Source organism: Amblyomma mixtum, chromosome 10 (assembly GCF_055824585.1).
Source record: "Amblyomma mixtum isolate Tamu chromosome 10, ASM5582458v1, whole genome shotgun sequence".
NCBI lineage: Eukaryota > Metazoa > Arthropoda > Arachnida > Ixodida > Ixodidae > Amblyomma > Amblyomma mixtum.
Genome location: NC_143021.1, coordinates 138787197 through 138813471, shown reverse-complemented (window position 1 = coordinate 138813471; position 26275 = coordinate 138787197). Strand labels below are relative to the sequence as shown.

At 48.3% G+C, this 26275-nt stretch overlaps 2 protein-coding genes across 2 annotated transcripts in view; both read right to left on the bottom strand.

Annotated features, from left to right (window-relative positions):
• Window positions 1-22300, bottom strand: part of LOC149327081 (uncharacterized) — a 31679-nt gene extending 9379 nt beyond the window's left edge. The window contains exons 1-3 of the mRNA XM_089562863.1: window positions 22255-22300; window positions 19012-19567; window positions 18773-18918 (exon numbers count right to left, since the gene is read on the bottom strand). Coding sequence (XP_089418989.1) covers window positions 18773-18918; window positions 19012-19564 — 699 coding nt within the window. The 5' untranslated portion in view covers window positions 19565-19567; window positions 22255-22300. The remainder of the gene's footprint in view (window positions 1-18772; window positions 18919-19011; window positions 19568-22254) is intronic.
• On the bottom strand, window positions 808-14265 carry LOC149327082 (uncharacterized). The gene is made up of 5 exons (XM_089563426.1): window positions 14021-14265; window positions 13424-13464; window positions 10961-11112; window positions 5042-5165; window positions 808-1248 (listed from the first exon to the last, which is right to left on the bottom strand). The coding sequence occupies exons 1-5, from the start codon at window positions 14263-14265 to the stop codon at window positions 1124-1126; spliced, it is 687 nt and encodes a 228-aa protein (XP_089419552.1). The 3' UTR covers window positions 808-1123.
• Window positions 22301-26275: the final 3975 nt, after the last annotated feature.

Below are 26275 nucleotides of genomic sequence, written 5' to 3'. Positions count from 1 at the left end.
TGACATTAAGGTGAAGCTGGACTATCAGCTGCTTGTAGCAAATCGCAGAGTAGATGCATATTAAAATTAGCAACGACAACACCGGGCTTTCTGAGGTAGTGACTTCTTTCTGACAGCCTTTCTGACTTTGTGAAGCCCTCGCCTTTTCAGGGTCTCGCTTGGTGCGATGAGTGTGAGGGAGGATAAAAGTGGTGATAAATAGGGTGAAGGAGGGCTAGATATTGAGCTGAGGGTAAATCTCCACCGCAGCTGCTATTGGTAATGCACCGCCAAGGCTATAAAGTGAAACGCACCCCCTCGGAGATCCCAACATTGCGGAATACATTCCATGGTTACACTTATTATTTTTCCCTTAAAACACATTGCAGTCGTAATACTTCCTGCTTGTGTCGTTTTTCTAACAAGGCTAGAAATTTATCGCTTCAGCCTGAAGGGAAAGATACCTTTAGTAGAACATTTTTGCGGGCTAGTTGGTTAATTTCATTAAAGGGTAGGTCTGCGTGAACAAGGCAAAGAGAGTAGACATAGGAACGAAAAAGACTGCGCTCGTGGTGTCGTTTTCGTTCCTATGTCTACTGTCCTTGTCTTATTCACGCAGTTTATGCCTTCCAACGAAATTTAGCTTCTTTGGCTTCCTTTTGAATTTTCAACGCTTACATTCGTCGTGGGTGTGAGACAGAATGGCCCGGCTGAAGACGTCTGTTCTCCCCACTTAGTGAACCATATCTTAAGGCTTCGTCGAAAAAAGCAGACAGGCCCCTGCTTTCGGCAAGCCGTGGAGAGCGATTGTTGAGCTTGAGTGATGCTTACTGCGTCGGCTTTAGTAGTTGAGCATTTAGTGTTTGGGGCTCTTGCCCGAAAACTGAAGCGCACGCCTGCTGGCTAAAAGAGACTGCTGCCGAGGTGGGGTTCACAGATACGACGGACATGCGGGCGGGGAAACGGCCTTTTTATTTGCATCTGCGATCTTCAGTTTAGACCCATGAGGATCTCAGGAGCCTAACGTATGCGCGGTTTGAAAGTTGCGAGGTTCTACGTGGCACGGCTTCTAAGCATGCTTCCGAGTACTGAGCCAGCCCGCTGTGCAGAACCCACATTGTGCAACCAGAAACAGTTTTTTCTTTTAGCACTCGGTGCTGGTTGCGGTGGTAACCATGGTCGTCTCGTCGGAGGTTTCAAAGGCAGGGCCGGTGTACGTAGCCCCGCCAAACCGTGGCCGAATACGCACGTATACGTTTAGCGCGGTGCCTGTAAATGGATTAAGTGTTTCTGATACACAGCATGACACAAAAGCATCGCGAAACAAGGCAGCAACGTACATAAGCGGAATGCCAGAGAGCGATAAGAGTCGGCCAATTCAGCTTGCAAATACTTTTTCAGAAGCAAGTTATAAATTTTATAGTATACGGGAGTTTCCTGAAAAAAGAAAAAAGTTACATCTGCGGACGTTGTCGCTACATATTTGAAACAGCGTGATAAGTTTCAACAACCGAAAGGGGAATTTAGGCTTGGCTTGTCGAGCAAATGTGAAAATGATGGTATGGGTAGTTGGGGGGGGACGACGGAGTGGAGGGCTGCCAATTAGTTTAACTCGGGGTTCTTCAACTTGCACTGACATCGTACAGAACTCATTAGTTTTTGCATTTTAACTCTATGGAAATGGGGTCGCCGTGGCCGAGACTCGATCGCGTGGACTTGCGCCGAGCAGCTCAACGGCAAATCCTTCGCGACAGGTGCCAATAGAAAGGTAAGCGCATCTCTGCTGAATGAAAGCTATTGTTAAAAAGTTATGCAAAACCGTGCATTGGAGTCAAATTATAAAATCCATGTCAGACGTGCGGAACAGTATGCTTGAAATAATTATGTTTGTAACGTAGCGCGCCTGCAAATCTGGAAGATTGCATCGTGTCCTAGAAAGGATGGGTACCTTTTCCGCGATGCAGCTAAATCTAGAATCAGATTTACAGCTCAGATGCCTATGACGAGCACTGTAATTTGACGAGCATATGACAAGCACTCTATATTGCGTTTTCATGGCAGTAGGGGAATTCTGCCTTGGTTTCTTGCATCACTTCACTCCGAAGCTCACGCTTTACTAGCAAAGAACAAGCAGCCTGGGCCACATTCCAAGCTCACCCTACGAAGAAGCCCCCAAACAAAAAAAAAGCTTCCTAGAAAAGTTAAACTCATAAAAATTCGGAGCTAAGAAAGTGCGCTTAATAATGTGACCTGAAGCTACGACCGATGAGGTTCCTCATTCTTGCTGCTGCACCGGTCGTAAACGCATTACAGCTGCAGTTGTGGCGAGCGTCCTATCTCACGTCCGACTAGACACCGTTCTCAAGAAGCAAGATAATGAACTTCCACCCCCCACCCCCCTCAATAGAAGGGTCTAGAATCAGCAGCAGGAGGCGAGTTCTTTTCGTCGGACAATCATCCTTTAAAAGCCTGGGTGTGCTACTACTCCACGCTGGCGTCCGTCTGTCAGGAACATAGCTGAGACCTAGTGGTCTGCTTGCGTGTTGTGGCATGCACGTTTACCTCATTTCTTCTGCCAGCCTGCGGCAAGCGTGTGAACGCCACAAGGCGACGCGCTCGAGCCACCAGGCAGCGGAGAAGTGCACACCTGCATGTCCTCCCCTTTCTGGCTGCAACTAAGACGCTACGGCGGCACCCTGGCGCTCGCGTAAGGAATAGGGAAGCTAACACTCCATGCTTGAGAGGAGAGCAAGCGACTGACACCCCTAGCCGTAATCGGCGAGGTATTTTCAATGCGCTTATTGCGTTTGAAGAGACCACTGCCTGCCACATGTGGGTCGTGGGACGACTGACGACTACAGTAGAATTGCTGGCTCTGTTCTTGCTCAGAGGGGCCTTCCCGCTAGCTGCGCACAGTGTGACCACCACAGCGTGCATGGAAGCATATCGTACGGGGGACGCACTAGGTTCAACACCCGGTGTCCCGCGAGGAGCAATGCGGCTTTCACTGGTAGAAACGATGCTCACTGGGAAAACGGTGGAAACGAAAACTGCTCTGCTAAATTACAGGCACATAAAAAAAGACCTCAGGCGCTTTCATACCACAATTACTGCAGTCGATGTTTGGGGCTGAAAGAAAGCGAAAATATTTGGCGTGCTATGCAAAAGAAATTTCTGCATGTTTCGGCTGTCTACGAATCATAAAACATTAGGTTTGATTTCACAGGCGCCACGGCAGCTGGCTGTGCGATTTCGACATCGTAGCGAGGTGCCATTTCTGTTTGATGTCGGGATCAACTGGCCTCACGGGACATCCTTTTCGCGCAAGCGTTGAATTCGGCAGAAGTGCTTTCCTTCAGATTTCATGATGAGTGCATATCTGTGTTTCTAAGGAAAAAAAGACGTTGGGGATCAATGCGGCAACCCGTGTTGGCAGAATGCGAAACAATCGACTCCTCTGCGGCACTCGTCCACTATCTTTCCTCCTCTCTTTAATACACTTTGCCCCTCTTTGCTTCTCTTTGGTACCCTTCGCTTCTTTTTTCTTCTCTTTGATACTCCTCACACCTCTTTGGCTCTCTTTGCTTCCCTTTGATACTCTTTGACCCTATATGATAGTCTTTACCCCTGTTAACCTCTTGATTACTTTAAGACTTTGCCACGTTTCACAGTTCGTTCTTGCGTTGCTTGTGTTTACTTAAGTATTTTGCATTAATCACTTTGATTATCTTTCGCGGTTTTAACATTGTCACTCACATTCATTTGCATATTAATTCACCAATTATGATTATGATAAACAAATCGTCCTCATTGATTACGGTATCGATTGAAATCACATTTCTTCATTTCCCTTAATTAATGACCTTAATCCAATACGTACATAATTACGTTCACTCTGGTTACATCCCTTATCTCAATCAGACACTTTGGTTTTCAAATTTGGCGCCAACTCTGCTTTTCCGTCCATCTACTACATCCCAGTGGAGCCTAGTCTGCCGTCCAATAGTTTTTGCTCATAATTAATTACTGTCTCTCAATCAAACTTTTTTGTTCTACTAATTATCATTCATCAAAATTATTTCAATCGATTTGAAATTTTATTTTCAATCATTTGCCTATTCTGCAACTATTTTGCCGTCCACGGTTGTTTTCCGTCCCCTGACCATTCGACATGTGTGCTATTTGAAAGGTGTTTTTACATTTTTAGCTCTAATTGACTTACTAATCATGCAGCTCAAACTTTTTGCGCATCGTCCTCACATTGTGTTCTACTGATCACTGCCTTTCGTTTGATCCTACCTCTTCAGAGAACGACACAACTACTGCGGACACGTTTTATTGACACGACCTTGCCCACACAGCTTAGTAATGATTTCGCATTAACGCCAGCACTGAAATTTTGCGTGCTCCTCTTAAAGCACACCGTGATCAAATGTTTTAAGCCCAAACAGCTTTAACTGCGCTGAAACAATTGTTTTTTTTTACATGCCAACTAAACACTCGGCAACACGCCGTGGCGGAGTGCTCGAGATGGATTTCGACCTCCAGGAAACTCAATAATCGGGCGTTTATCTCTACCAAAATGCTACCGCACCGACAAAGAATCGAACCGATGATGCGAACACTACCCGAAAACCGCAGCCACGAGCCCCCTTTGGCATGTTTTCGGAAAGTTGACAGCAAAACAGCACAGAATTTGATCAGAAAGAATGTATGGGCGACCGTGGTAAAACGCACTACCGCACGACGCAGAATTGAACATAGGGAGGAAAATGTATGACATCTTTAAGCCGTAACGCTCAGCAAGGACTGCGTGATATGAGTGAAATGTTCACGTGTTCCAAGAATGAGCTTTCTGTGCTTTTCATGCTTGCGCGTTCACCAGATTTGTTAGCCTCCGCTCCTGGTCGCAGTAAATGACATTAATATTCCCGAGCGAGTCTTCGTCCATGACATGACTGCTTTGTCATTCGTTAGGAAAGAAAATGTGGCGCAAGAAATTTTGCATCCTTTTACTTCAACAGCTGCCCTTTCAGCGGCAGAAGAAAATAATACCACTCACTCGCCGTCGCATATGTCGTTTCGGCCACAGAGCTCACGCTCTTTGCTTGCTGTCCTCGCCATGGTCTCCTGGACGATAGCAAGGAGGCTTGAGTAGCCCAGCGCGACCGCTGCTCCCCCTTACCCTGAGGAAAGACAACACTTCAGTTTCGGCAGCAAAATTTCACACCTGGCTTCAGCAAAAGCACCACACCAGCCTCATGTACAACCGACCAGAGACAACAGCTCCCCAAAACACAATATATTTACACAATAAATATATGCATATGCATGGTCACTGCCGCGAATACGGGGATACCAGGAGGCTTGAATGGAATAGCGCCAGCGAAGGCGGGGGAAGCATTGCGCTGAAGAAAGTATTCTAAACTTCTCTAAACTTGTCAGCCTTCCTGGGGGTGCTGAGTGAAACCGAGAGCTACCGAGAGCGCCCCGTCTCCCGCTCCTATTACAGGCACTGCCTTGGACATCTGGGCAGCATCCCCGTCAGAAAAGAGCTGAATGCTGGAGCTTTCGTTAATGGCAGCGCTTCGCGCGGAGAATATCTATTAAGCATGAAATGCTTTTAGCTCCCGTTGTCGGCAGTGTGGTGACGTCACGCCGAGACCGAGAGCCATCATCCGGGCACTGAAATCCACTCATCCGGGCACTGAAATCCACTCATCCGGGCACTGAATTCCAGTCATCCGGGCACTGAATTCCAGTCATCCGGGCACTGAAATCCACTCATCCGGGCACTGATTTCCAGTCATCCGGGCACTGAAATCCACTCATCCGGGCACTGAATTCCAGTCATCCGGGCTCTAAAACGAGAACATCCGGGCACCGTTCGAGACTTAACGAGATTTAACGAGACTCTCTAAGCCCTCCTACGCGACCGGCATGCAAGCGCCGGTTGGTCTCCAAACGAGACAAAAAATAACTGCTGCCAGTGCCTTCTCAATGTTTGTCAAGATATCAGTTGAGCTGTGGGTTTGATAATGCACGGAATTATAATTTCCGATTTCTAATAACGCGTGCAAAAAGCACATAAATGCCATGTTACACTTCGTTGTCATACGTGAGTCGGGGGAGAAGCGCTGCGTTCGAAGGGCAAGGCATCGCGCCGAACGGGTGGTGGCGTTCCTCCCTTCCTTTACGGTGCGGTTCGGGTGTCCACCGAGATGGCAGAGAATTACTGCGCCATTTCCTTTCCTCAAAAAACCTTGCGTTCAAATGGCAAGGCATCGCGCTGAACGGGTGGTGGCGTTCCTCCCATCCTGTACGGTGCGGTTCGGGTGTCGACCGAGATGACATTAGGCCCGTAAACATTTCATGCTTACTCTACTCTCGTTTACGGGAGAGGCAGAGATTTTTTTGAAGTCAATGCTGCGATCTTCCTTTTCAAGGACGTTGTTTCATTTTTATAGAGTTAGTATAGTTATCTCTGCTGCGGCTGATTTCTGAATAGAACATTTTCACACAAAACGTATACAGCCGGGGTTTAGAAAAAGGTTTTTGAAGAAAGCTTGACAGCGCTCCATTCGCCAAAGGCAATATGAAAAAGGCTTCAAAGGCACCAAAAGGCTTCATCTCCCGAAAGGCGGAGGCAAAAAAGGTGTCTCTTGCCTAAACGCAGCTAAAACCAATGGCAATTAGTGTGGATTAAAGTAGTCCTCTTGGAAATAATAGTGTCCCTTCTCATAAGAGGGTGCTACCTCTTTGGAAGACTTCATGTCGGCAGCTTACATTGCGAAAGGACCAATTAACTTTCGCGATGAAAGCTAGGATAGACAAGTCTGCCCTCCTGGCAAGAGGATAGGACAGTTGAACTGAGTAATCCTGAAAATGTACGTCAATAGATCTCGTGCAAATACATAACATATGCAGCCCCAACTGCGCTTATTAGCCTTCATATCGAGGAAGAATCGGCACACCATCTTCCCTGAAAAAGCAATTCCGTGCGAAGACTATCTAATGCGAACGGAATAAGACCTGAGAAGCCGCCAATTTATTTGGTTGCCACGATTCACAGCGAGCAAACGAAAGCGATTTCATTGTGAAGGGAGGGGCTGGCGCTTCGACGAGCCCATTGTACTTCCAAGTAACTAGATATCTTCCTAGATACTTGATACCTCAACCGTGACCCTGGCTGCGTATGATCCAGGGGTGTGCAAAGCACGAAGCATTCAGCAGCCATAATGGCCGGGGCTGCCAGAACAACGCACCAAGCACATCTGATGAGCACGAGGACGCGGAACAAAGCCGGACGTGGTCGTTATTGTGGCCAGCATGGAAGACGGTTGTTGCTGTTGTTAGCCTAGTCGGGACCTCTCGAATGGACACAGCAGGCGCGCGCCGGAGATCTTTTTTGCGCCTGCTGTCGTGTGCCCTTGGGAGAAATGCGACGGGGATAGTGTCTGTCGTGAACAGAACCTTAAATTCAGTAATAAAATGACGCAAGATAACGCACATTTTGCTTTTATGTGGGTCGAGGCTGGCATGAAAAACTTCAGAGATTGTACATTCAATTCAGTGCCAAAGTATGGATTTTTGCTGCGTAGAATACGACGATGGGCATGCAGTGCAGCAGGACGGAGCAGCGACCTTCGCAAGTAGGAAATAAAGAACCTCGGGCGGTCATTCCCTGGACGATGTCTCAGGCTTCAACGAAACATTCAAATTCTAGTACAGAAATTATGGATTGGGCACAGCCTCGATCATCGGGCTGAGTTAAAAACAAAAAAACAAAGAAATCAACAAGACTTTCTCAACCCCTCTCCCTCTATTTTACTACCGGCTTCTTTACATCCGAAAATGCTGCTACCCTCGATGGTCAGGGCCAAAAATCTTGGCTGTTTCGGCGATTTCCGCCCACTGGAGAGGTTTCTTTGGCTGCAAGCTCCTCGAAAACGCATGTATTTGACGCGATGTAGCCAAAGAGGGCAGATTCACGATGGCGAGAGCCGTACAGAGGTATAGAAGCAGGGAAACGAAACAGGTCGCGCAGAATGCTCTAGTGGAGAAAGGAAATTCCCGAAGACTGCGACGATTGGATAATGATCATGCCGCCGGTACGCAGGCTGGATGCGATACGTACAGGTTGAATGAGAAGGCAATAAATACAATGACTGCGTCAGACAACGGCTGTGGAAGACTACAAATGGCAACCGCTAAATATTTAATCCTGGAGCGGAATAATATCATTCTGGGAGCCGCAGCGCAGAGGCAGCGTGGATGGCGGCCAGTCTGCAAGCAGCAGGACTCTATGGCGGGATACACGAGGTCGGCCCATCCGTCATTGCGTAGAAATACACATTCAGAAAGGTTATAAGAGGTCTGGAACCAAAAGATTGGTCGGGTTTGGTTTATGGGGTTTATAATCTCTAAGCGACTCATGCTATTAGAGACGACGTAGTGAAGGGCTCCCGAAATTTCGCACCACCTGGAGTTCTTTAACGTGCACTGGTATCGTAAAGTACACGGACCTCTAGAATTTCACCTCCATAGAAATAGGGCCGCCGTTACAGGAATCGAACCTGCGTTTTTCGTGTCGGCAGCCGAGCACCATGAGCACTGAGCCACCGCGACGGACGCGACCCAGAAGAGACAGATGAAGAATGTGCAAGTGCACTAGAGCAACGGGGAACGTCATGATCTTAGCTAGAAAGTTTGGAAGGACTACAACCTCTACAGTTACCTTCCATGGAAGGAAGCTTCCTTTCTTCGCGTAATAGCACTGCTTCGAAACACCACGCTACCTTAAAAGCAATCCCAGCATGCTACAGCTGCGGGAAGGTTGAGCCTACGTGCTTCTGTAGCGAGACCAAGAACCCTGGGCAAAGGGCGAGCAGAACACGATGGAAAGGCGAGCAGGGTAGTCTGTTTGCAATCTCCTGCTCAAAGTAATTGAGGCAACTAAATGATGTCATCAAGTAATTAATGAACGCAGTAAAAATGGGAAAAAGAAATGTGTCTTGTAAGGTGGAAAATATGAAACTCAAGACGCAGGGGAAACGGAAGTTGGTGGGAAAATGCAGCCGAGAAAAAGGCTTCCAAAAACAAAGCAAGAAAGTGTAAAATAGGATTTAAATCAAGCCACATAACAAATGGCACACAAACGAAACCACCAGTGCAAGAACTGCAAGAAACGCGGGAACAGTTACAATATTGGCAGTGACAGTTGCAACAAACAATGCTACAGCTACAGAACATCAAGCGGATGAAAGAGGAGGTAAATATATTCTGAATCAATGCGAAAGGAAAGCACCGGATCATACTAGGCTGGAAAATTGTGAAACGGACGGGAAGAAAGACTGAAGAGTAAAAAGGCGAGTTGATATCGAGCGTACAGAAAAAGAGATATACGACGGACAGGGACAAGAGACACCGAAAGGCGAAGAAAATAACAAAATGCGTTACGATTGCAGAGGCTTCACATTGAGACAAGCAATATTAAAGCATTATATTGACGCGGCCACGAAGAAGCCGGATGTTAGAGCGCTGCAAGAGACGAACACGACAGCCGAGAGGAAGGGATAAAGAAGACCTTATAAGTAAAACGGGGCATGCATAATTTTTTGCAGAAAATGCCTAGCGTTGAGGGATGGTCTCGAAAAAGGCGGCATGGATTTCTTACTTCTGGAATAGGTAACGCCTTTTAAAACCAGCAGCTGCATCTTTATGCTGTAGAAGACCGAACAACGAGGATGGCAAATTAGCATCTTCAGTGAAGCACTAAGCAAGGCGGGGAAGGCTTCACTAATCGTAGTAGGAGATTGATGCTCTGCCAGCACGATGTGGGGTTAAATCAAAGAAACCGGAAAAGAAATGCTTTTAGCGAACGTACTTACTGGTGTATTAAAAAGGAGTCCTTACTTATTGCCGATATCTACGCCCCGCCGAGGATACGAGCACCGCGCTGGGCTAAACGAGTAGCCCAAATCACCACACCGACCAATAAGACACCAATCATAGCGCCATCGGTCCGCGTACGTTTAACAATAAGAAACTAAAACACACAAGCAATTAGGGAAACAGTTCAAGTGGTATCCAATTTATTAGCAGAAAGAGTTTAATTTTGCTCTTTGAATTCCAAATCCCCACTTTTCTCCGGTATTTTATACGAACAGCGAGTGTGGAGGTGCTACTAAAAGCCTTTATGCTTCCCACCGTTATTCTTATGCACACATTGAGCCAATGTCGATAGAGTGTCAGTGTAAATCACTGTATGACATCAGAAGGTCCTGAATGAGCTCGGTGATCGATTGTCTCAATGGGCACTTAAATTACCCTTGTGGCGGGTATCAGAGCGATGCAAAGCACAGCGCATTAATTTTATTCAAGGAAGTAATTACTTATTAGCTACTACGCGACCGCAACGAGGGGATGCGGATGGATCCCTTGAGTGAAATTTACTCCGTCATGGGGAATTACTGTGCGTGCCAAATCTACAGCCCAGGGCAAGCGGTGGGCCTAGTTTGGGCACCGCACTAGAACAGATATTTCTTCGCCTGATAAAAGATGGCGAAAGTAGCGTAGCTCTTCTTTTGAGACCATTGGTGCTTGCTAACGTTAGGGACCGGGGTAGAGTAATCAGCTGGAATACTCTTTGAAGTAGAAACTTGGAGCGATATAGCTTACAAGGGACTTTCGTTTGGGCAAACTGTTTTACCATCGCTATTGATGTAGTATCGCCTCGGCCGAAAGCTTTTGCGCACGCCTGCAGGCCAAAAGCGACTGCTGAAAATGCGGGGTTCTCAGCAATGAGGGACATGCTGGTGGGGAATTGACCCTTTCTATTTTCATCTGCGATCTTCCATTTAGACCCCTGAAGCTCTCGGCAGCCTAACTTATGCATAGTGTGGAATTTGCGAGCCTCTACGTGACACGGCTTGTAAGCACGTTTCCCGAGCACTGAGGCAGCCCGCAGTGCCGAACCCACATTGTAGAACCAGAAACGCTTTTGCTTTTGGTGCGCAGTGGTGCTTGTAGAAGTAACCACAGTCGTCTCGTCCGGCGCGGCAGAGGCAGGGCCGGGGTACGTAGCCCCGCCAAACCGTGGCCGAATACGCACGTAAACCTTGAGCGCAGTGCCTGTAATTGAATTAAGTGTTTCTGATTCACCGCATGGCAGGAAAGCATGGCGAAACGAGGCAGCAACGCACGTATACGAGATGCGACAGACACTTCAAGAGACAGACGACAACTATAAAAGTTGCCCAACTCATCGTGAAGATACTTTCTCAGAAGCAAGTTATAACTTTTCTAGTATACGCGAGTTTCCGCAAAAAGAAACAGTGATATTTGCGGACGTTGTCGCTACAAATTTAAAAGTCATGGTAAGTTGGAAAAAAAAGGCGAATTTAGACATCTCGAACAAATGTTGAAGTGATAATATGGGGTATGTGGGATAACGGAGTGGAGCGCGTCTGATGAGTTTAACCTGGCGTTCTTTAACGTGCTGTCACATCGCACAGAACTCATTCGTTTTTGCATTTCAACTTGATCGAAATGCGTCCGCCATGGCCGAAACTCTATCCGTTGACCTTGACCCAGCAGCTGAATGGAAAATCCACCGCACCGGGTGCCAATGGAAGGTATCCATACCTCAGCTGAATGGAAGCTCTTATAAAGTGTACAAAACCATGCATAGGAGACAAAATATAAAAACGAAGTGAGACGTGCGGAGTAGTTTGCTTCAGATAGTTATGTTTGAAACGTACTGCAGCCCAGATCTGGTAAATTATATCGTATTCATGTAATGGTGGGTATATTTTTCCTGATGCAGCGAAATATACCATCAAATCTACAGCCCCGATACATATGACAAACACTAATTTTTTTTTCGTTCTGCATTGCATTTTTAGGGCAGTAGTAGAATTCTGTCCTCGTTTCCAATATCACTTTACTCCGAGGCTCACGCTTTACTAGCAATGGGCCAGCAGCCAGTGACAGATGCCAATACCACCCTATAAGGAAACACTCGAGCGAAAAAAAAAACAACCCAAAAAATATGAAGCCGCCAATTATCCCAAGCGAAGGAAGTTTTCTTACTAATCTCACGTGGAGCTACGATTGGTGAGGTTCTGAATTCGCGCTGCTGCATAGGTCGTTGGCTCATGCCAGTTGCAGTTGTGGTGAGGGTCCCATCCCATGTCACACTCAACGCCGTTCAGAATAAACCAACTGATTACCCTGTTCTTAGCCCTCCCCCAAAAGAGAGGAAAAAAAAACCAAGGAACATAATGAGCCGCAGAAGGCGAGTTGCTTCCGTCGGACACCCATCAGTTAGAAGCCTAGGAGCGCTACTCCTTCAGGCTGGCGCCCGTCTGTCAGGAACATAGTGGATACCTAGTGTTCTGCTTGCGTGTTGTGGCATACACGCTTGCCTCATTTCCTCTGCCATCCTGCGGTAAGCCTGTGTGAACGCCACTAGCGTGTACGCGCGAGCCACCGGGCAGATGAGAAGGGCAGACGTGCCTGTGCTACCGTTTCTGGCTGCAACCACAACGCTGCCGCAATCACGATGGGCTCAATCTTGTGCTTGTGGCCGCGTACGTTTCACGCAGTTGCGTGCACTGGAACTTGTGCTCAGCGTTCAGGTTATGCGTAGACGTTGAATCGAAAATGGCCGCAGCATGCTTTGTTCGCTAGAGGCTCCGAGGTTTCGTCAGTAGCAGGTTTCGGCCCGCGTATTGCTATTACGAGGATCCTTTTGATTCACAGGGGACCTGATAAATGTTTTATTGGTGCTGTCTGTGCTCTATCTTACAATTAGTCCTTGTAATTGCCGCCGCAACTGCTTCTGCGTTCAGTCTAAATGTTGATGGAGTTTGTTATTATCCTTTCGTACACACGACTATCAATCTGGTGACTAATTTTCATAGTGCGTATAGGTAACAACAAAACACAATTATTTCAGAGCACACGTTTGCATCCAGCGCATGCCAGATGACTCGTAGAGCGTTATTCCGGAGTGTGACACGTAATTTACCCCGTTGTTTGGCACGCTAATATTGCCACGCGCCTAACGCTCGGCGCGGCCTCCGCGCTGAGTAGGAAACGACGACGAAGCGGCGGTGGACCCTCGAGGCGCCCTTGTTTCTTTCTGTGTCCTGGTACCTGGCTCTACAATTACAAGAAGGCTTCCAGTCTTGGGTTTTTCCCGACTCCTACCTTCACGGCTCCTCTGGTCGTAACAATACTTTTGTCACTCAGTATAAGCACATGCCGTCTATGAGGAGGTCACGTGCAGGAGGTCACCCGGTGTCAGCGCTCGGCGAAGCATGCAGAGCTAACACATGACCCTTGGCACGCGTTGTCACCGAGCTCTCTCTCATAGATTTCATTTTTAATTATACTAGCGTTAACGACTGTACTGTCCTCTCGAGTAAAAAAAAATTACCAATGATGCCATTTTGTTTCCAGTGGTACGCACGACCCGTCCTGCTGATGCAGGAGGAGCGTCATTTTCAGGGCTCTGTGACATTTTGAGTGTTTGTCGCAGCCAGGAGAGAGTTTAGCATATACATTTCCAGTGAAGAGTGTTGCAAAGCAAAGCAATCTTCTGCAGAGCCACCCATTTAGCACCGAGCAAGAAATAAGCAGCGTACGCCGCAGTTATATCCCTCAGCTATTTCTCCGACTGGACACTCTACCACCGTGGCGCTAAAGAGGCGCCAGAAGGTACGCGCGCGGTATTTTTTATGAGTAGGTCGAGATACCTGGGTCAGTTTGCTGTCTCGGAAGGGCACAGGCCCCTTCTTGGCGGTGTCCTTGATGCTCAGGGCTTCAAGGCAGCGGCCCACCACCAGCAAGGAAACAGTTTATGTGGCCGGCCTCACGCAGCCGCGGCCCTCCAGTGTGCAACCCTTGGCGGCTTCTCTGAAGAAGCCCGGTCCACAAAGGTGAACACACTGACGTCCCCTGTCGGCGGGTCATCGTTGCCGGGTGCTGATGATGTCACAAGCCGCACTGTTATCACTAAGTGGGTCTTGCTGACCCTGCTTCCCGCGGCGCTTCTGCGACAGTCTGGTTCCTCCTTGTGACGCACATGATGCGACACGCTTCGTCCGCTGAATGCACGTGGACCTCGACATGGCCCCGCACGAACACTCGCTTGAGGGCGCCCTCCCCAAGCTTGTACTGCGCGCGGCGCTTCCCTGGCTCCTTCTTTGCCTCCCGGTACGGTAGCAGGAGATCGTAGACGCCATCGTTGTACACTTCGAAAGACGAGATCCAAAGCATATCCTGCACGAAGAATGCCTTGGTCGAAATCCCGCACTCCTCCAAAACGCACTTTACAGCACAGCACGCTCAGGTTTGCACCGGCATGTCGAGGACATCGCAGGACTCTGCTCCACTCGCGACATGAAGTGTCACCCCCAGAACCAACCGTTATTTTGCGGGTGAGGAGCGGTTAACTTTTGTAGAACCTCTCCCCTCGGCTTCCGCTTTCCCGCGCTGCCCCTACGATCGCATCGTGCCAACACCCTGTAAAGATGATCGTGCTCCTTCCATGGAAATGTCAGCGAAGAAGAGGTCGCGACCACGCGCTTGTGTAACGATACTTTGGGAGCCAGGGAGCTGCTGTGATGCAAGGACGGCGCCAGCGTTGGTGTGTGCCCCCGTGCTTACTGTCGCGCGAAGTTGACAGCTACGCAAGCCCTTTCCATGCCCAGTTTCATTTTGCTTCTTCTGGCTTGCGTGACGAGTGCGTCTCGCCATGTGACAGGCTGCACCTTTACTACCACGTGTAGCGAAGAAGGAATGGGTACAGGCGCGTCAGAGAACGACGTGTCGTGAGCTTTAGTGAGTCGCGAAAAGACTCATCATTAATCGTCAACTACGAAAAAGTACGCTTTGCACTCGTCTCGACATCAAGAAAGCGAGCATGTTTATGCACTCAAGGCATGCGGTATTCATCACAGAATGAACAAAACTCGGATCCCTTTCTGCCCTTCATGTTTTTTTTGTAATATTTCTAATTAAATGGGGGAGGATAATTAAACATCGAAACTGAATTTTCTTTACGGCGCCATTCAGTGCCTGTTCGGAAAATTTCATGACAGAAGAGGAGTGCTTCACATCAAAAAAAAAAATAAGAAACGCGTATGCAGCAAAGGGTGCACGTGCGGCCAATGAAGCTTGGATGCGTGAACATGACCCCATAGATCGGCCTCGTGGTGGTAGGCTGCCATGCACCACGGCTGGAATGTCCTGGTGTGGCAAGAATCCGTCACGGCTGTCATTTCATGCCCTGCCGCTGACTGCTTTAGTAGTTATGCGACATGATGTCGCGTGGCTAAAATGGGTCACCCAGCGACTGTACCAAACAGTCGCTAGCAAATTGTTAGGGTCCTTACACGCTATCGCCCCCATCTGTGATTAACCTCCATATAAAGCTTCTTGTACCCTAGCCGTTGCGGGCTGGGCAACATTATTTTTCTTTATTTCTTAAGCGAAGCATATTACTAGAGCTACACTACAGCCCGTCGAGCGCGGCGGTGGAGCTACCATTGACCTTTAGCGTGACCACGTGACACCACATGATAACATGACGTCACAGCAGAGGAGAGATGGGCTGCCGGCTCGCGCGGTCGGCCGCGGCGGTGGAGGCTTCACATCAGAGGCGTGGCGGCTGACCACGCGACAACATGACGTCACAGCAGAGGAGAGATGGGCTGCCGGCTCGCGCGATCGGCCGCGGCGGTGGAGGCTCCACATCAGAGGCGCTGCAGCTGACCACGTGACGCTACAGCAGCGGTATAAAGCTGAGCTTGCCTCGCTCTCCGGGCACTTACGAGGCGGCCAGGTGTTGGGATGCCGCCTAGAAGCAGGGCTGATTTGAACGAGAAGCGAAAGCTTCAGCGCGCCACAGAGACCGATGAAGAGCGGGATGAACGTCAACCAAGGAAAGCCATGTATTACCAAGCCTAGCCATCAATATGCTTCGCATCTAACTAGGCTTAACCTTAGCTAAGCCTCAGCCACTTTTTTTCTCTGCACCCGGAACAATCGTATGTTCAGGGCGCATGGTGACCCATGAGCGATAGGGGTGAGTAGATAACAAGAAATGTTTTGTAACAAAATAATGGGGTTGTGGACACAAACTGTTGGAGGCTCAACGAAAAGAAGTTACTGCACAGTACTACTGCACTGAAGCTCCGGCTACATTTACGACCGCCACGCACAATATGTCGACGACAAAAATGTTGTCCGTTGGTGTAGATTTTCTTGCTGCTTAAGTAAGAAGCCAACTGTAAGTCAAAATTTTAGGCTCAAAGTCTTTGAGTCTCGTGGCTTGTATCATCTGGTGAAACATAAGAACCGTATTTCATTTACCAATTGTAATTGGTCAGCGAAGAAATAGAGGACCCCTCAGACTTTGGCTTACTGCTACCAACTTCTGTTTTTTCTAAGTTTTATCCTACTGTAGTTAAAAAAAAAACCTCCATTGTAAGAACAGTAGCAAAAAGTTGAGATGCAATGCTTGAAATATATTTATAATATTATTTTATAGTTATGATAGAAACAATAACGTTTAGAACATATTAGAATACTGCTTGTTTTGAACTTTAATGTTTGCGCTACAACAAACAACATTTTCTTTTAACTTATGTTATTACAATAACATCTGACATAGGGAAGTAGCACAAGTTTCACTTCATGCGTGGAACTAATGTATATGGTAGAACATGTAACGTTATTCGTTAATTTTTAGCATTAACATAACGTTCATATGCAACATTAGCGCAAATTACATAAAAATTGTATAGCATTAAAGTTAGCAACTACCTAGGCGGTGGTACCAGTCGACTCTATTCGTTGACCCATCACGGTGCGAATTGTGCTGGAAACATACTTTATGGATTACCTAACAATTCTGCAACAACGTTGTCGTAATGTATAGCGTCACCAGAAATCTCCCCTGCCGCAAAAACCTCGCTTTTCTATCCCAAATTTTTTTACAAGTACTAGGAGGAGTGCCAACGTAAGTCCCCTGTATATAAAGTAAACAACCTTGGAAAAGCTAATATCCTAAGAAATGGGGCAGCGAAATGCCGTATAAATCACAACAGAAGAGAAGTTAGACTAGGAAACTTCACATAAGAGTTCCGGCTTTTAAGAATCCAGGCCATCATTGACAACGCCGAGGTCATGTGGGGGTCTCGAGAATAAAATCAGCGAAAGGTTCGAATTTGTTCAATAAGTGTACTATCGCGCTGGCTGCGCCTCGTGTTCCTTACATGGGTCTACAAGCGAATAGGTCAGAGTGCATCAATACAGAATTTTGGGCAGTTTGCGGGAGCTCTAATGGAAAACGGTGGGAAGGAAAATCTGTTAACCTATCAAAATACAAGGACCGGTGCGAGACGAAGCGAAACACACGAGTGTCCTTGTGTTCACTACAGCAGCGTCAAGAAAAGCAGACAATACCGTGCTTTGTTCAAAATACACCACTCATATGCTCAAATAAGTTCACACAGCTTTCGACCAAGCAGGTTTTAACCAACGCCACTCAAGCAGCGGATAAGCGGCTGACAGTTAAGCAGGTGACCCATGCTGAAATCTCTAGTCGAGTCCAGACTATAAGGAATATAGCTGGATGGAAGGTGCTCTGGAATCTGTTCTTGCATGCTACTGAACTGAAATTAATGCTCTCAGGCACGAATTAGCTTCATCATCTAGTGCCTCTACACTTGATGACACTAGTGCTGAAATGGCTGTCGGAATTCACTGCTACTACAGCGATGCAGCAGGCGCGCTAAAACAGCGGTGCAGCAAAGTTTCAGGTACTCCAGAACGTTCCTAACCCTGGCGAATATTTCAGACGCGTTTTTCAACTTGTAAATCAACCGAGGATGGCGCGCGATAGTTTATGAGCGGCGCGTCCTCAGGGGCGCCAGGAGACCTTCCAGACAGGCGAACGCCAGTGAAAGCTGCAGTAGTCGAATACATCCCTTTCAAAGGAGGCACTAACGATCGCGGTTCTGCTCCGCTTCGAAGTGCATGCCGATTTTTGGTCGAACGTGAAGCGGAGAGCCAGGGGATCTAGTCTTGATTTGAGCTTGTTGGTAACAGCGTCTAAAAAAAAAAGTAGTGTGGATAGACAAGGACGAACCCAGTGCCAGCGCCAGTCGTGTTGCCTTTCGCGCTGCTTCTTTTTATTACGCAGTCAGACTGTGCTCGGACGTTAACACACGCAGTAACAGAGAGCTGTAATTTATAATATTTCAAAATGATACACACTATAAAAGCCGAAGCTTCATTCAGCAGGTGACAAAACACTTCATGCTCGGCTACCAAAGCTGACGCAGTAAGCACCACTCGAGCTCAACGCTCTTCACAGCTTGCACAAAGGATGTGCCTCACTACTTCCTTCGACGAAGCCTCACCAAAAGTTGCCAGCATTCTCCAAAATGCTCGACGCGAGCGGTGGCAATACTTTAAAAGAAAAATTTTGCTACGGATCTGAAGAACTAATCATTACCTTCAATACTTCCATAACAGCGCCTTACAATTCTCCAGTATTGAAATTTTTTTAACGTTGATTACAGACTAGTTTTCGGCCAGCAGTATAGCGTCTAATATTGCAACTACTCGAATCACGACAAGACCACGTGTACGTTAACGACTTCAACACGAACAGCTTCTGCTACCAAAGAAGTGAGGGTAAACTATACCCGAATACGTGACAATACTTGCAAGCACGCTTCCCGAGCACCCAGGCAGCCCGGAGTGCAGAACCCACCTTGTGGAACCAGCAACACTTTTGCTTTTGGAGCGCGGTGATGCTTGTAGATGTAGTAACAGTCGTCTCGTCAGAGATAGCAAAGGCAAAGGAGGGAGCCCCGCCCAACCGTGGCCGAATACGCACGTATACCTTGAGCGCGGCGGCTGCAAAGGAATTCAGTGTTTCTCACTCACAGCATGGCATAAAAGCATGGCGAAACGAGGCAACAACACATATATGCGAGAAGGCAGACATACGTTCAAGAGACAGACGACAACGAAAAGAGACGCCCAAATCATCTTGCAGATTCTCTCTGCTGAGGAAGTTATGAGTTTTGTAGAATACGCGAGTTTCCGCAAGGCAGCGGCCAAGCACCACCAAGGAGGCGTTTATGTGGCTGGCCTCACGCAGCCGCGGACCGCCAGTGGCAGCTTTTGGCGGCTTCCCTGCAGAAGCCCGGTCCACAAATGGGAACACACTGACGTCCCCTTTCGGCGGGTCATCGTTGCCGGGTGCTGATGATGTCACAAGCCGCACGGTTAGCACTAAGTGGCTGCTGCTGAGCCTCGTTCGAAGCGGTGCTTCGGCGATAGTCTGGTTCCTCCTGGCGACGCACACGATGCGATACGCTTCGTCCGCTGAATGCACGGGGACCGCGACAAGGCCCAGCAGGAACACTCGGTTGAGGGCGTCCTCCCCAAGCTTAAGCTGCGCGCGGTGCTTGCCTGTCTCCCTGTTTGCCTTTCGGTACGGTGGCAGGAGATTGTAGGCGCCGTCGTTGTACACTTCGAAGGACGAGATCCAAAGCATGGCCTGCGTGAAGAATGCCTTGGTCAAAATTCTGCCCTCCTCTATAACGCGCATTACAGCTCAGCACCGCTCAGGTTCGCACCGGCATGTCGAGGAAATCGCGCGACTCTGCTCCACTCGCGACATGAAGTGTTGCCACCAGAGCCAAACGGGATTTTGCGGGTGAGGAGCGGATAACCTTGTAGCACCTCTCCCCTCGGCGTCCGCTCTCCCGCGCTGCCACTACGATCGCATCGTGGCAACACCCTCTAAAGATGATCGTGCTCCTTTCATGAAAATGTCAGCGAAGAAGAGGTCGCGACCATGCGCATCTGTAATGCTACTTGGGAGCCAGGAAAGCTCCTGGGAATAGTCATGCATAGTCATGGGAATAGTCATGCTTCGCATTAAAACAAACTTTCTGCGTTTTTGACAGTAACTGTGGGCCTACTGCGCATTGTTTTAAGAGATACTGTTAAGAGTATATCGATTGGAATAGTCGAGCCTTCCAATTTGTTGCAATAACTTGGTTTAAAAATTCGCCCTCTCCTCGCGCCGAGTAGTTAAGACTGCTATAGAAAACAATACATAGTAGAAAACCACAGGTGTCCCGAAGGGAATGTGGATATATATTCAAAGCGATGACGGAAAGGAGACAGTGCTGTAATAAAGCCGACCTCGTCGTAGAGCATGAGGGGAATATACACGAGAAATGCCCGTAGAAGCAAGTTAGGTGGCCCACCTATCGATGGCAGGTGGGCCACCTATAGGTCACGCCACCTTGTGGTGTCATCACAACCTGCCCATTGGATTGTGAACAAATTACTCATCGTCATGGGCGGCTGTAAAGTTGATGCTTGGTCGCGAGGGGTTGCTCGGAGAAAGAGAAACCTTGGTCGCACAAGTCCCATCAGTGGCAGCACTTGCCATCGCAGGGATGTGGTGCACCGCTTAGCCGCTGCACTAGAGCGCCAGAAGAGGTATGAGCACTACCAGGGATATTTGCATGTAAAGTTGAGAACGACTAATAGAGCATATATGGGCATCAGCCCATTAACTCTATCGCGTCTTACGCTTATGGCGAAGCTTAAGGGCCCCTTCTAATTTTTTACTGTCATGGAGAAATGTTATCATATGCGAAAAAGTAGCATTTATAGACCACTGAAAAAAATGCCCTCGCCCATACTTATACTATGTGTGCGTACCATATTTTGGCTGCACTGTGTCGGGCAGTTAGATCTTTCGTCCATTTACTTTTCCAGCAGATGGTACATGTGAATGATTCGATGACCATCACTGAAACCAAGAAGATAGGGGAATTCGCTTAATAGTCCAGTGAGTTATGTATACATTTGTTACAGAAAATTGTGGAGAAAGTAAAAAAAAAAGAATACCGTGCCACCGGTGGCATCCAAACTCAATCCTGGAAGTAACATATGGTGCCCTAGAAACTCAGGTAGTGCGACGGCTGTCTCACCTTCTACTTTCGAGTGTAGTTATGCCACGCGTTACCAAAACGCGTTTTTTCACCCCTGCAACGCCGCCACAATGCCACGGTCGCCTAAGCATCGATTGCGAGTCCGCGCACATTTGACAGGGAGCGAGTGTCAACACAACTGCCTTCCTGGATGACAGCAAATCAAACTGTTGTGACCGGTACATAGGTGTGCGTAAATTCCCATTTTTCAAAACGACAGACGCAGCATCTACGCGCACACACAGAAAACACACATAAATAAAGACCCTGGATGATACACCTCGAGCTGAAGCTTACGCGAGATCGAGGCCGTATGTCACAAAATTCGGCGCAGTTTTCAAAACAAAGAAACAAAAACAGCGCCGCGCGGACGCATCTCGCCAGCAGGGCTCGTAAAACCGAGGAGAAGGAAATCCGGGCGAGCGATTAGCTTTGTGTGTGTGGCCGCCTCCTCCAATATACGCCACTCTCGCAGACGGCATCCGGGCGCCGCCTGCTAGACCACTCTACTGCACTTCAGAGGATACGTGTCGGATGCCGGAGCTATGGCGTCATAAGCTCTCGGTGCCTCCACTCCCGCGCAACATGGACACGCATACACACGAAGGCGGGCGAGAGGCGCGCGCTCTAGCCCTCGGACACCAACACGGATCCAAACAGGGTGTATACTACGTTGACGTGGCAGAGCCGTCGCCCACTCGAATCTACACGGCCTCAGTAATTCACCAGGACCAATGCGTTAATGGCATCTCCTTTGGAGCTCAAAATTCAGCGCAGGCAGAGGAAGTAGCCATTGCGCTTGCCGCCTCGGACTCGAATTCGAAGGTAATCGTGATAGATTCGCGTCCAGCCTGCCAACACTTCTGTTAATCACTTTGTACGTGCTTGTACCATTTATTGTGTAAACCTCTGCATCGTCTTGTTGCTGTATAAATTTTGTTCTCTTTGTGAAGCTATGGCTACGACATATTCTCGGGCTTGCGACCAAAATCTCTTGTCGCTTCGTAGCTGGCCTACAATCAGTTTGCCACGCTCAGTCAAAGGCACCTCCAATGAGTCCGAGACCGCTACCTCCACACGCTCTAAGGGTGTCTGGGAATGTACGCAAAAATGCGCGAAGATGGGTGACACCGAAATAATTCGTCATGTTACTTTTACCAGCCGCCGACCTCACCACTCACAATGAGGTTGAGGTTTGATTCGAGGCTGAAGTTGGCCTCGCGCGACTACCTACCTGCTTCTCTGCCAGGCCCTTCCTCTGCACTACCCGCGAGGTCCACACCACTGTGAAGAAGAGAGAGCACGCGCCGTTGGCAGGCGGACACGCACACGCTGTCACCTACCAAACACTGAAGGAACATTAGGCAGCCCTAGAGTAGTGTACGCAAGCTTATGCACGCGAGGCTTATGTAAGGGACGTTTGGTGTGTCACGTGTCCTGGCGGACGCAACGAAAACATCAGCATTGTGGCGTCACCTGATTTTTAGAAGGTGAACTTTTTTGTCAAGAAACCGACGCTCCTCTTCGGGCTCGGAGACGCTGAATTGTCACTCGAAATAAAAACAAGTAACGCGAATTTATCGCTCATGACTTCTGCGGTGGGTGAGACGAGACAAAACGAAGGCCCGATACTTCATTGCCGACCAGTGAACAACAAAGTTACAACGACGAATTCATTGCGAAGCGAGGGCTCCTGTTTCGAAGTGCGGCGCCATATTGAAAAAGCTGCGCACTTAAGAGTCGCGCATGCTAAACTCGGGAAATAGGGTGCGTAATGCGAGCCTACGTTACGGTTGCATCAGAAGCAGCGTTTGGCGCGTGCGCACTTTAAAGCACGCCGTACAATATGTCCATATGCCCATGTTATACTGGCACAGCATTCGCAGAGTCAGAACGTCGCCTCTGCACTTATTGTAGCCATGGTACCGCTGGGACCAACTTCTGAGATGGAGAATACTGGAAGTACTGCATTTCAGATAATGAGCGCAGGCTTCCCCTTCATCACAGGATACAGGGAATGACCGCTGAAGGCGCCAAGAAGCAACGCGAATGACAATGGAAGTCGAATTTGAACGGCTGGAAACTTGCTGAGAAGGTCCCACATAGTTATGAATTTTTCAAGTCAGTAACTCACTTCGAGTTCACGGAAGAGAGGGGAAAAAGCCAGCAAAAGGTATCGCAGAAAAAAAAAATTGCTGGTGTTTAGCTTTGGACAAACCTGGTAGGTTGCGTAAGCATCCGTAGCGTTCCATTCGGGATCATCACCGGTTGTAGACGATTCGGTTTATCAAGCACCATAAAGACGGAGCCAGCAAGCGAGCGAACGCATCTTATACCATCTCCCCCCCCCCGTTCTCCAGCCTCCTCTCCACACTCCGCAGCTGTTGAGAGCGCGGCGAGGGCAGCGCCTCCACTCGGCAGTGGCGCGGCTACAGCTGTAGTGTGCCGCGCCTCGCGCCGCCCTTAAAGGTCAAACGTGCCTCACGGCCGCCCCGACGCGAAGGGCTGAAACCTGTCTTAATATTGCTTACACAATAAAAGGATTCGTTCATTTCTTTTCCAGCACTGAATTGTTGCTGCTAACAAATAAAGCAGAGAGTAACAGTGAGCAATGTGCTTGAGCTTAGAAACCGGAACCATACAGTGGTGGGCGCTGTGTTTAGCTAGTTCGCTCTAGTTCAGACAACGTTTTCCATGTCGTGTGCACCGCGCAGCTGCAATTGTACATATTTTATGAGGTAGAGGTTTTAAAAGAAATATACAGAAAAAGAAATATACTAGGGATATGGACAAGAGACACTGAATAGCGAACAAAATAACAGTTTTGCGTTACGACTGCAGAGGCTTCATATTGAGACAAGCAATATTGCAGCATTGCATTGACGCGGCCAAGAAGCCGGATGTTATAGCGCTGCAAAAGACGAACACGAGAGCCAAGATTAAGGGATAAAAATACACGCTGTAAATGAAATGGGGCATGCATATTTTTTTGCAAAGAACGCGTAGCTTCGAGGGATGGTCTCGAAAAAGGCGACATGGATTTCTCCGTTCTGGAAATGGTATCCCCTTACAAAACCAACATCTGCATCTTTATTCTTTAGAAGACCGAACAACAAGGATGCAAAAATTAGCATCATCAGTAAAGCACTAAACAAGGCGGGGAAGGCTTCACTAATGGCAGTAGGAGATTTATGCTCGGCCAGCTAGATGTGGGGTTAAGACAACGAAACCCCAAATGAAATACTGTTAGCGAACGTACCTGCTGGGTTATTCAACAGGAGTCCTTACTTATCGCCGATATCTATGCCCCGCCGAGTACGCGAGCATGGCGATGCGCTAAACTAATAGCCAAATCACCACACCGACCAATAAGATACCAATCATAGTGGCCGGGAACATTTATTGCACGCACAATGATTAACGATACCAGACAACGTCTGTCAGAGGGGAGATTATGGCACAAAATCAACAGTCGCAGCTCACGGTGTACAACAATATCGATTATACCCAAAACGATCGGTACAACAGGAACGATGGACACAAGTCCCAATCTTACGACGGGAAGACGCATCCAGAATTCGAAATGGAATAGAAGTACACACACACTAGGGAACGATCACTATAATATTGAATTTCGACTCTGTGGTTCACGAGCGTCTCGAAAGAGAAGAGAGCACAATCTAATCAACTAGGATAAGTATAGACAAAAACGGGAAACAAAAGAACAAGCAGGGCCGAGGGATGCCTGAACAAGAAGTCCTAGTTATGAATACTAACGTGGCCATGCTAGAAGCACTTCAAAGTCTCAGGAAACAATATGTCCACAAAACGCTCCAAAGCAAGATATCTCAGCTTTCATACCAAGTTCAATACAGCCAACAACTTTGTAGACAAAATTGGCAGCAGATAGCCAGTGCCTCAGAGGCAGTCTCAGTACCACCCGAGCATGGCATCTTTTAAAACGTCTAATGGATCCTATTAAAAGTAAGCTTCGTACTAGGAATCTCACCCCTCGTCTAGCACACCACCATAAATATGACACACAGACACAGCTACAGAAGCTTAAGAGTCTACATACCTCGTCAGGCACTCCCACTCCTTTACTGGATTTCGTCGCGCCCCCAAATATAGAGCTCGACAAAGACATAGCAAAAATTGGAAGACGCTTAAGCTTCGCCTTAAAGAGTGGAACGCGACAACGGGTTGCAGCGCTGCCAGGGAGTCCACCGAACGCCATCGCCCGTTCATCGCGACGCCGTGCGCGTTGGAAACAGCTTTGAACGCAACGCATTTTTGAAGCGAGTAGAGGGCTCAATAATTCTCTTGTCTCGGTAGACACCCGAACCCTGCCGTAAGGAAAGAGAGGTAGGTGGGAGCAAAATAAGAGAGAGAGAGAGAGAGAAAGGGGTGCCGTAATGAAGGCAAGGAGGATTATATATCCTCCTTGAATGAAGGAGACGAAAATTGGATTTGAAGAAAGGTGCAGTAACTGTCTCACACATCTCGGTGGACACCCGCAGCACGATTATAAGTCGCCAGTTCGAATTCCTGCCACAAGCTCTCTAACTCTAGTAAGTTTATGCTGCTCGAAGGTCTGAATGGTATTACACCATCTAGAACGTTCTGCGGCAAACGGTTGGCATGATACGATTTTTTCCGACGCGCGGTGCCAGCAGCTACGGCGCTGACGGCTTTTCGACCGAACGAGCTGTATAAGAACTAGCTGTTTACGCTGATGCGTAAACGACTATGTGAGGGATACTTAAAAATCTCTGCCTCTCCCGTAAACGAGAGTAGAATAAGCATGAAATGTTTACGGGCCTAATGTCATCTCGGTGGACACCCGAACCGCACCGTAAAGGAAGGGAGGAACGCCACCACCCGTTCGGCGCGTTGTCTTGCCCTTTGAACGCAGCGCTTCTCCCCCGGGCCCCTGTGCGCCTGCGCGGCTTTGCTTCGATGCGCGAAGCCCCTAAGAGATCACGTATGAGAACGAAGTGTAACGTGGCATTTATGCGCTTTTTGCACGCATTAGAAATCGGAAATTATAATTCCGTGCATTATCAAACCCACAGCTCCACTGATATCTTGATAAACATTGAGAAGGCACTGGCAGCAGTTATTTTTTGTCTCGTTTGGAGACCAACCGGCGCTTGCATGCCGGTCGCGTAGGAGGGCTTAGAGAGTCTCGTTAAATCTCGTTAAGTCTCGTACGGTGCCCGGATGTTCTCGTTTCAGAGCCCGGATGACTGGAA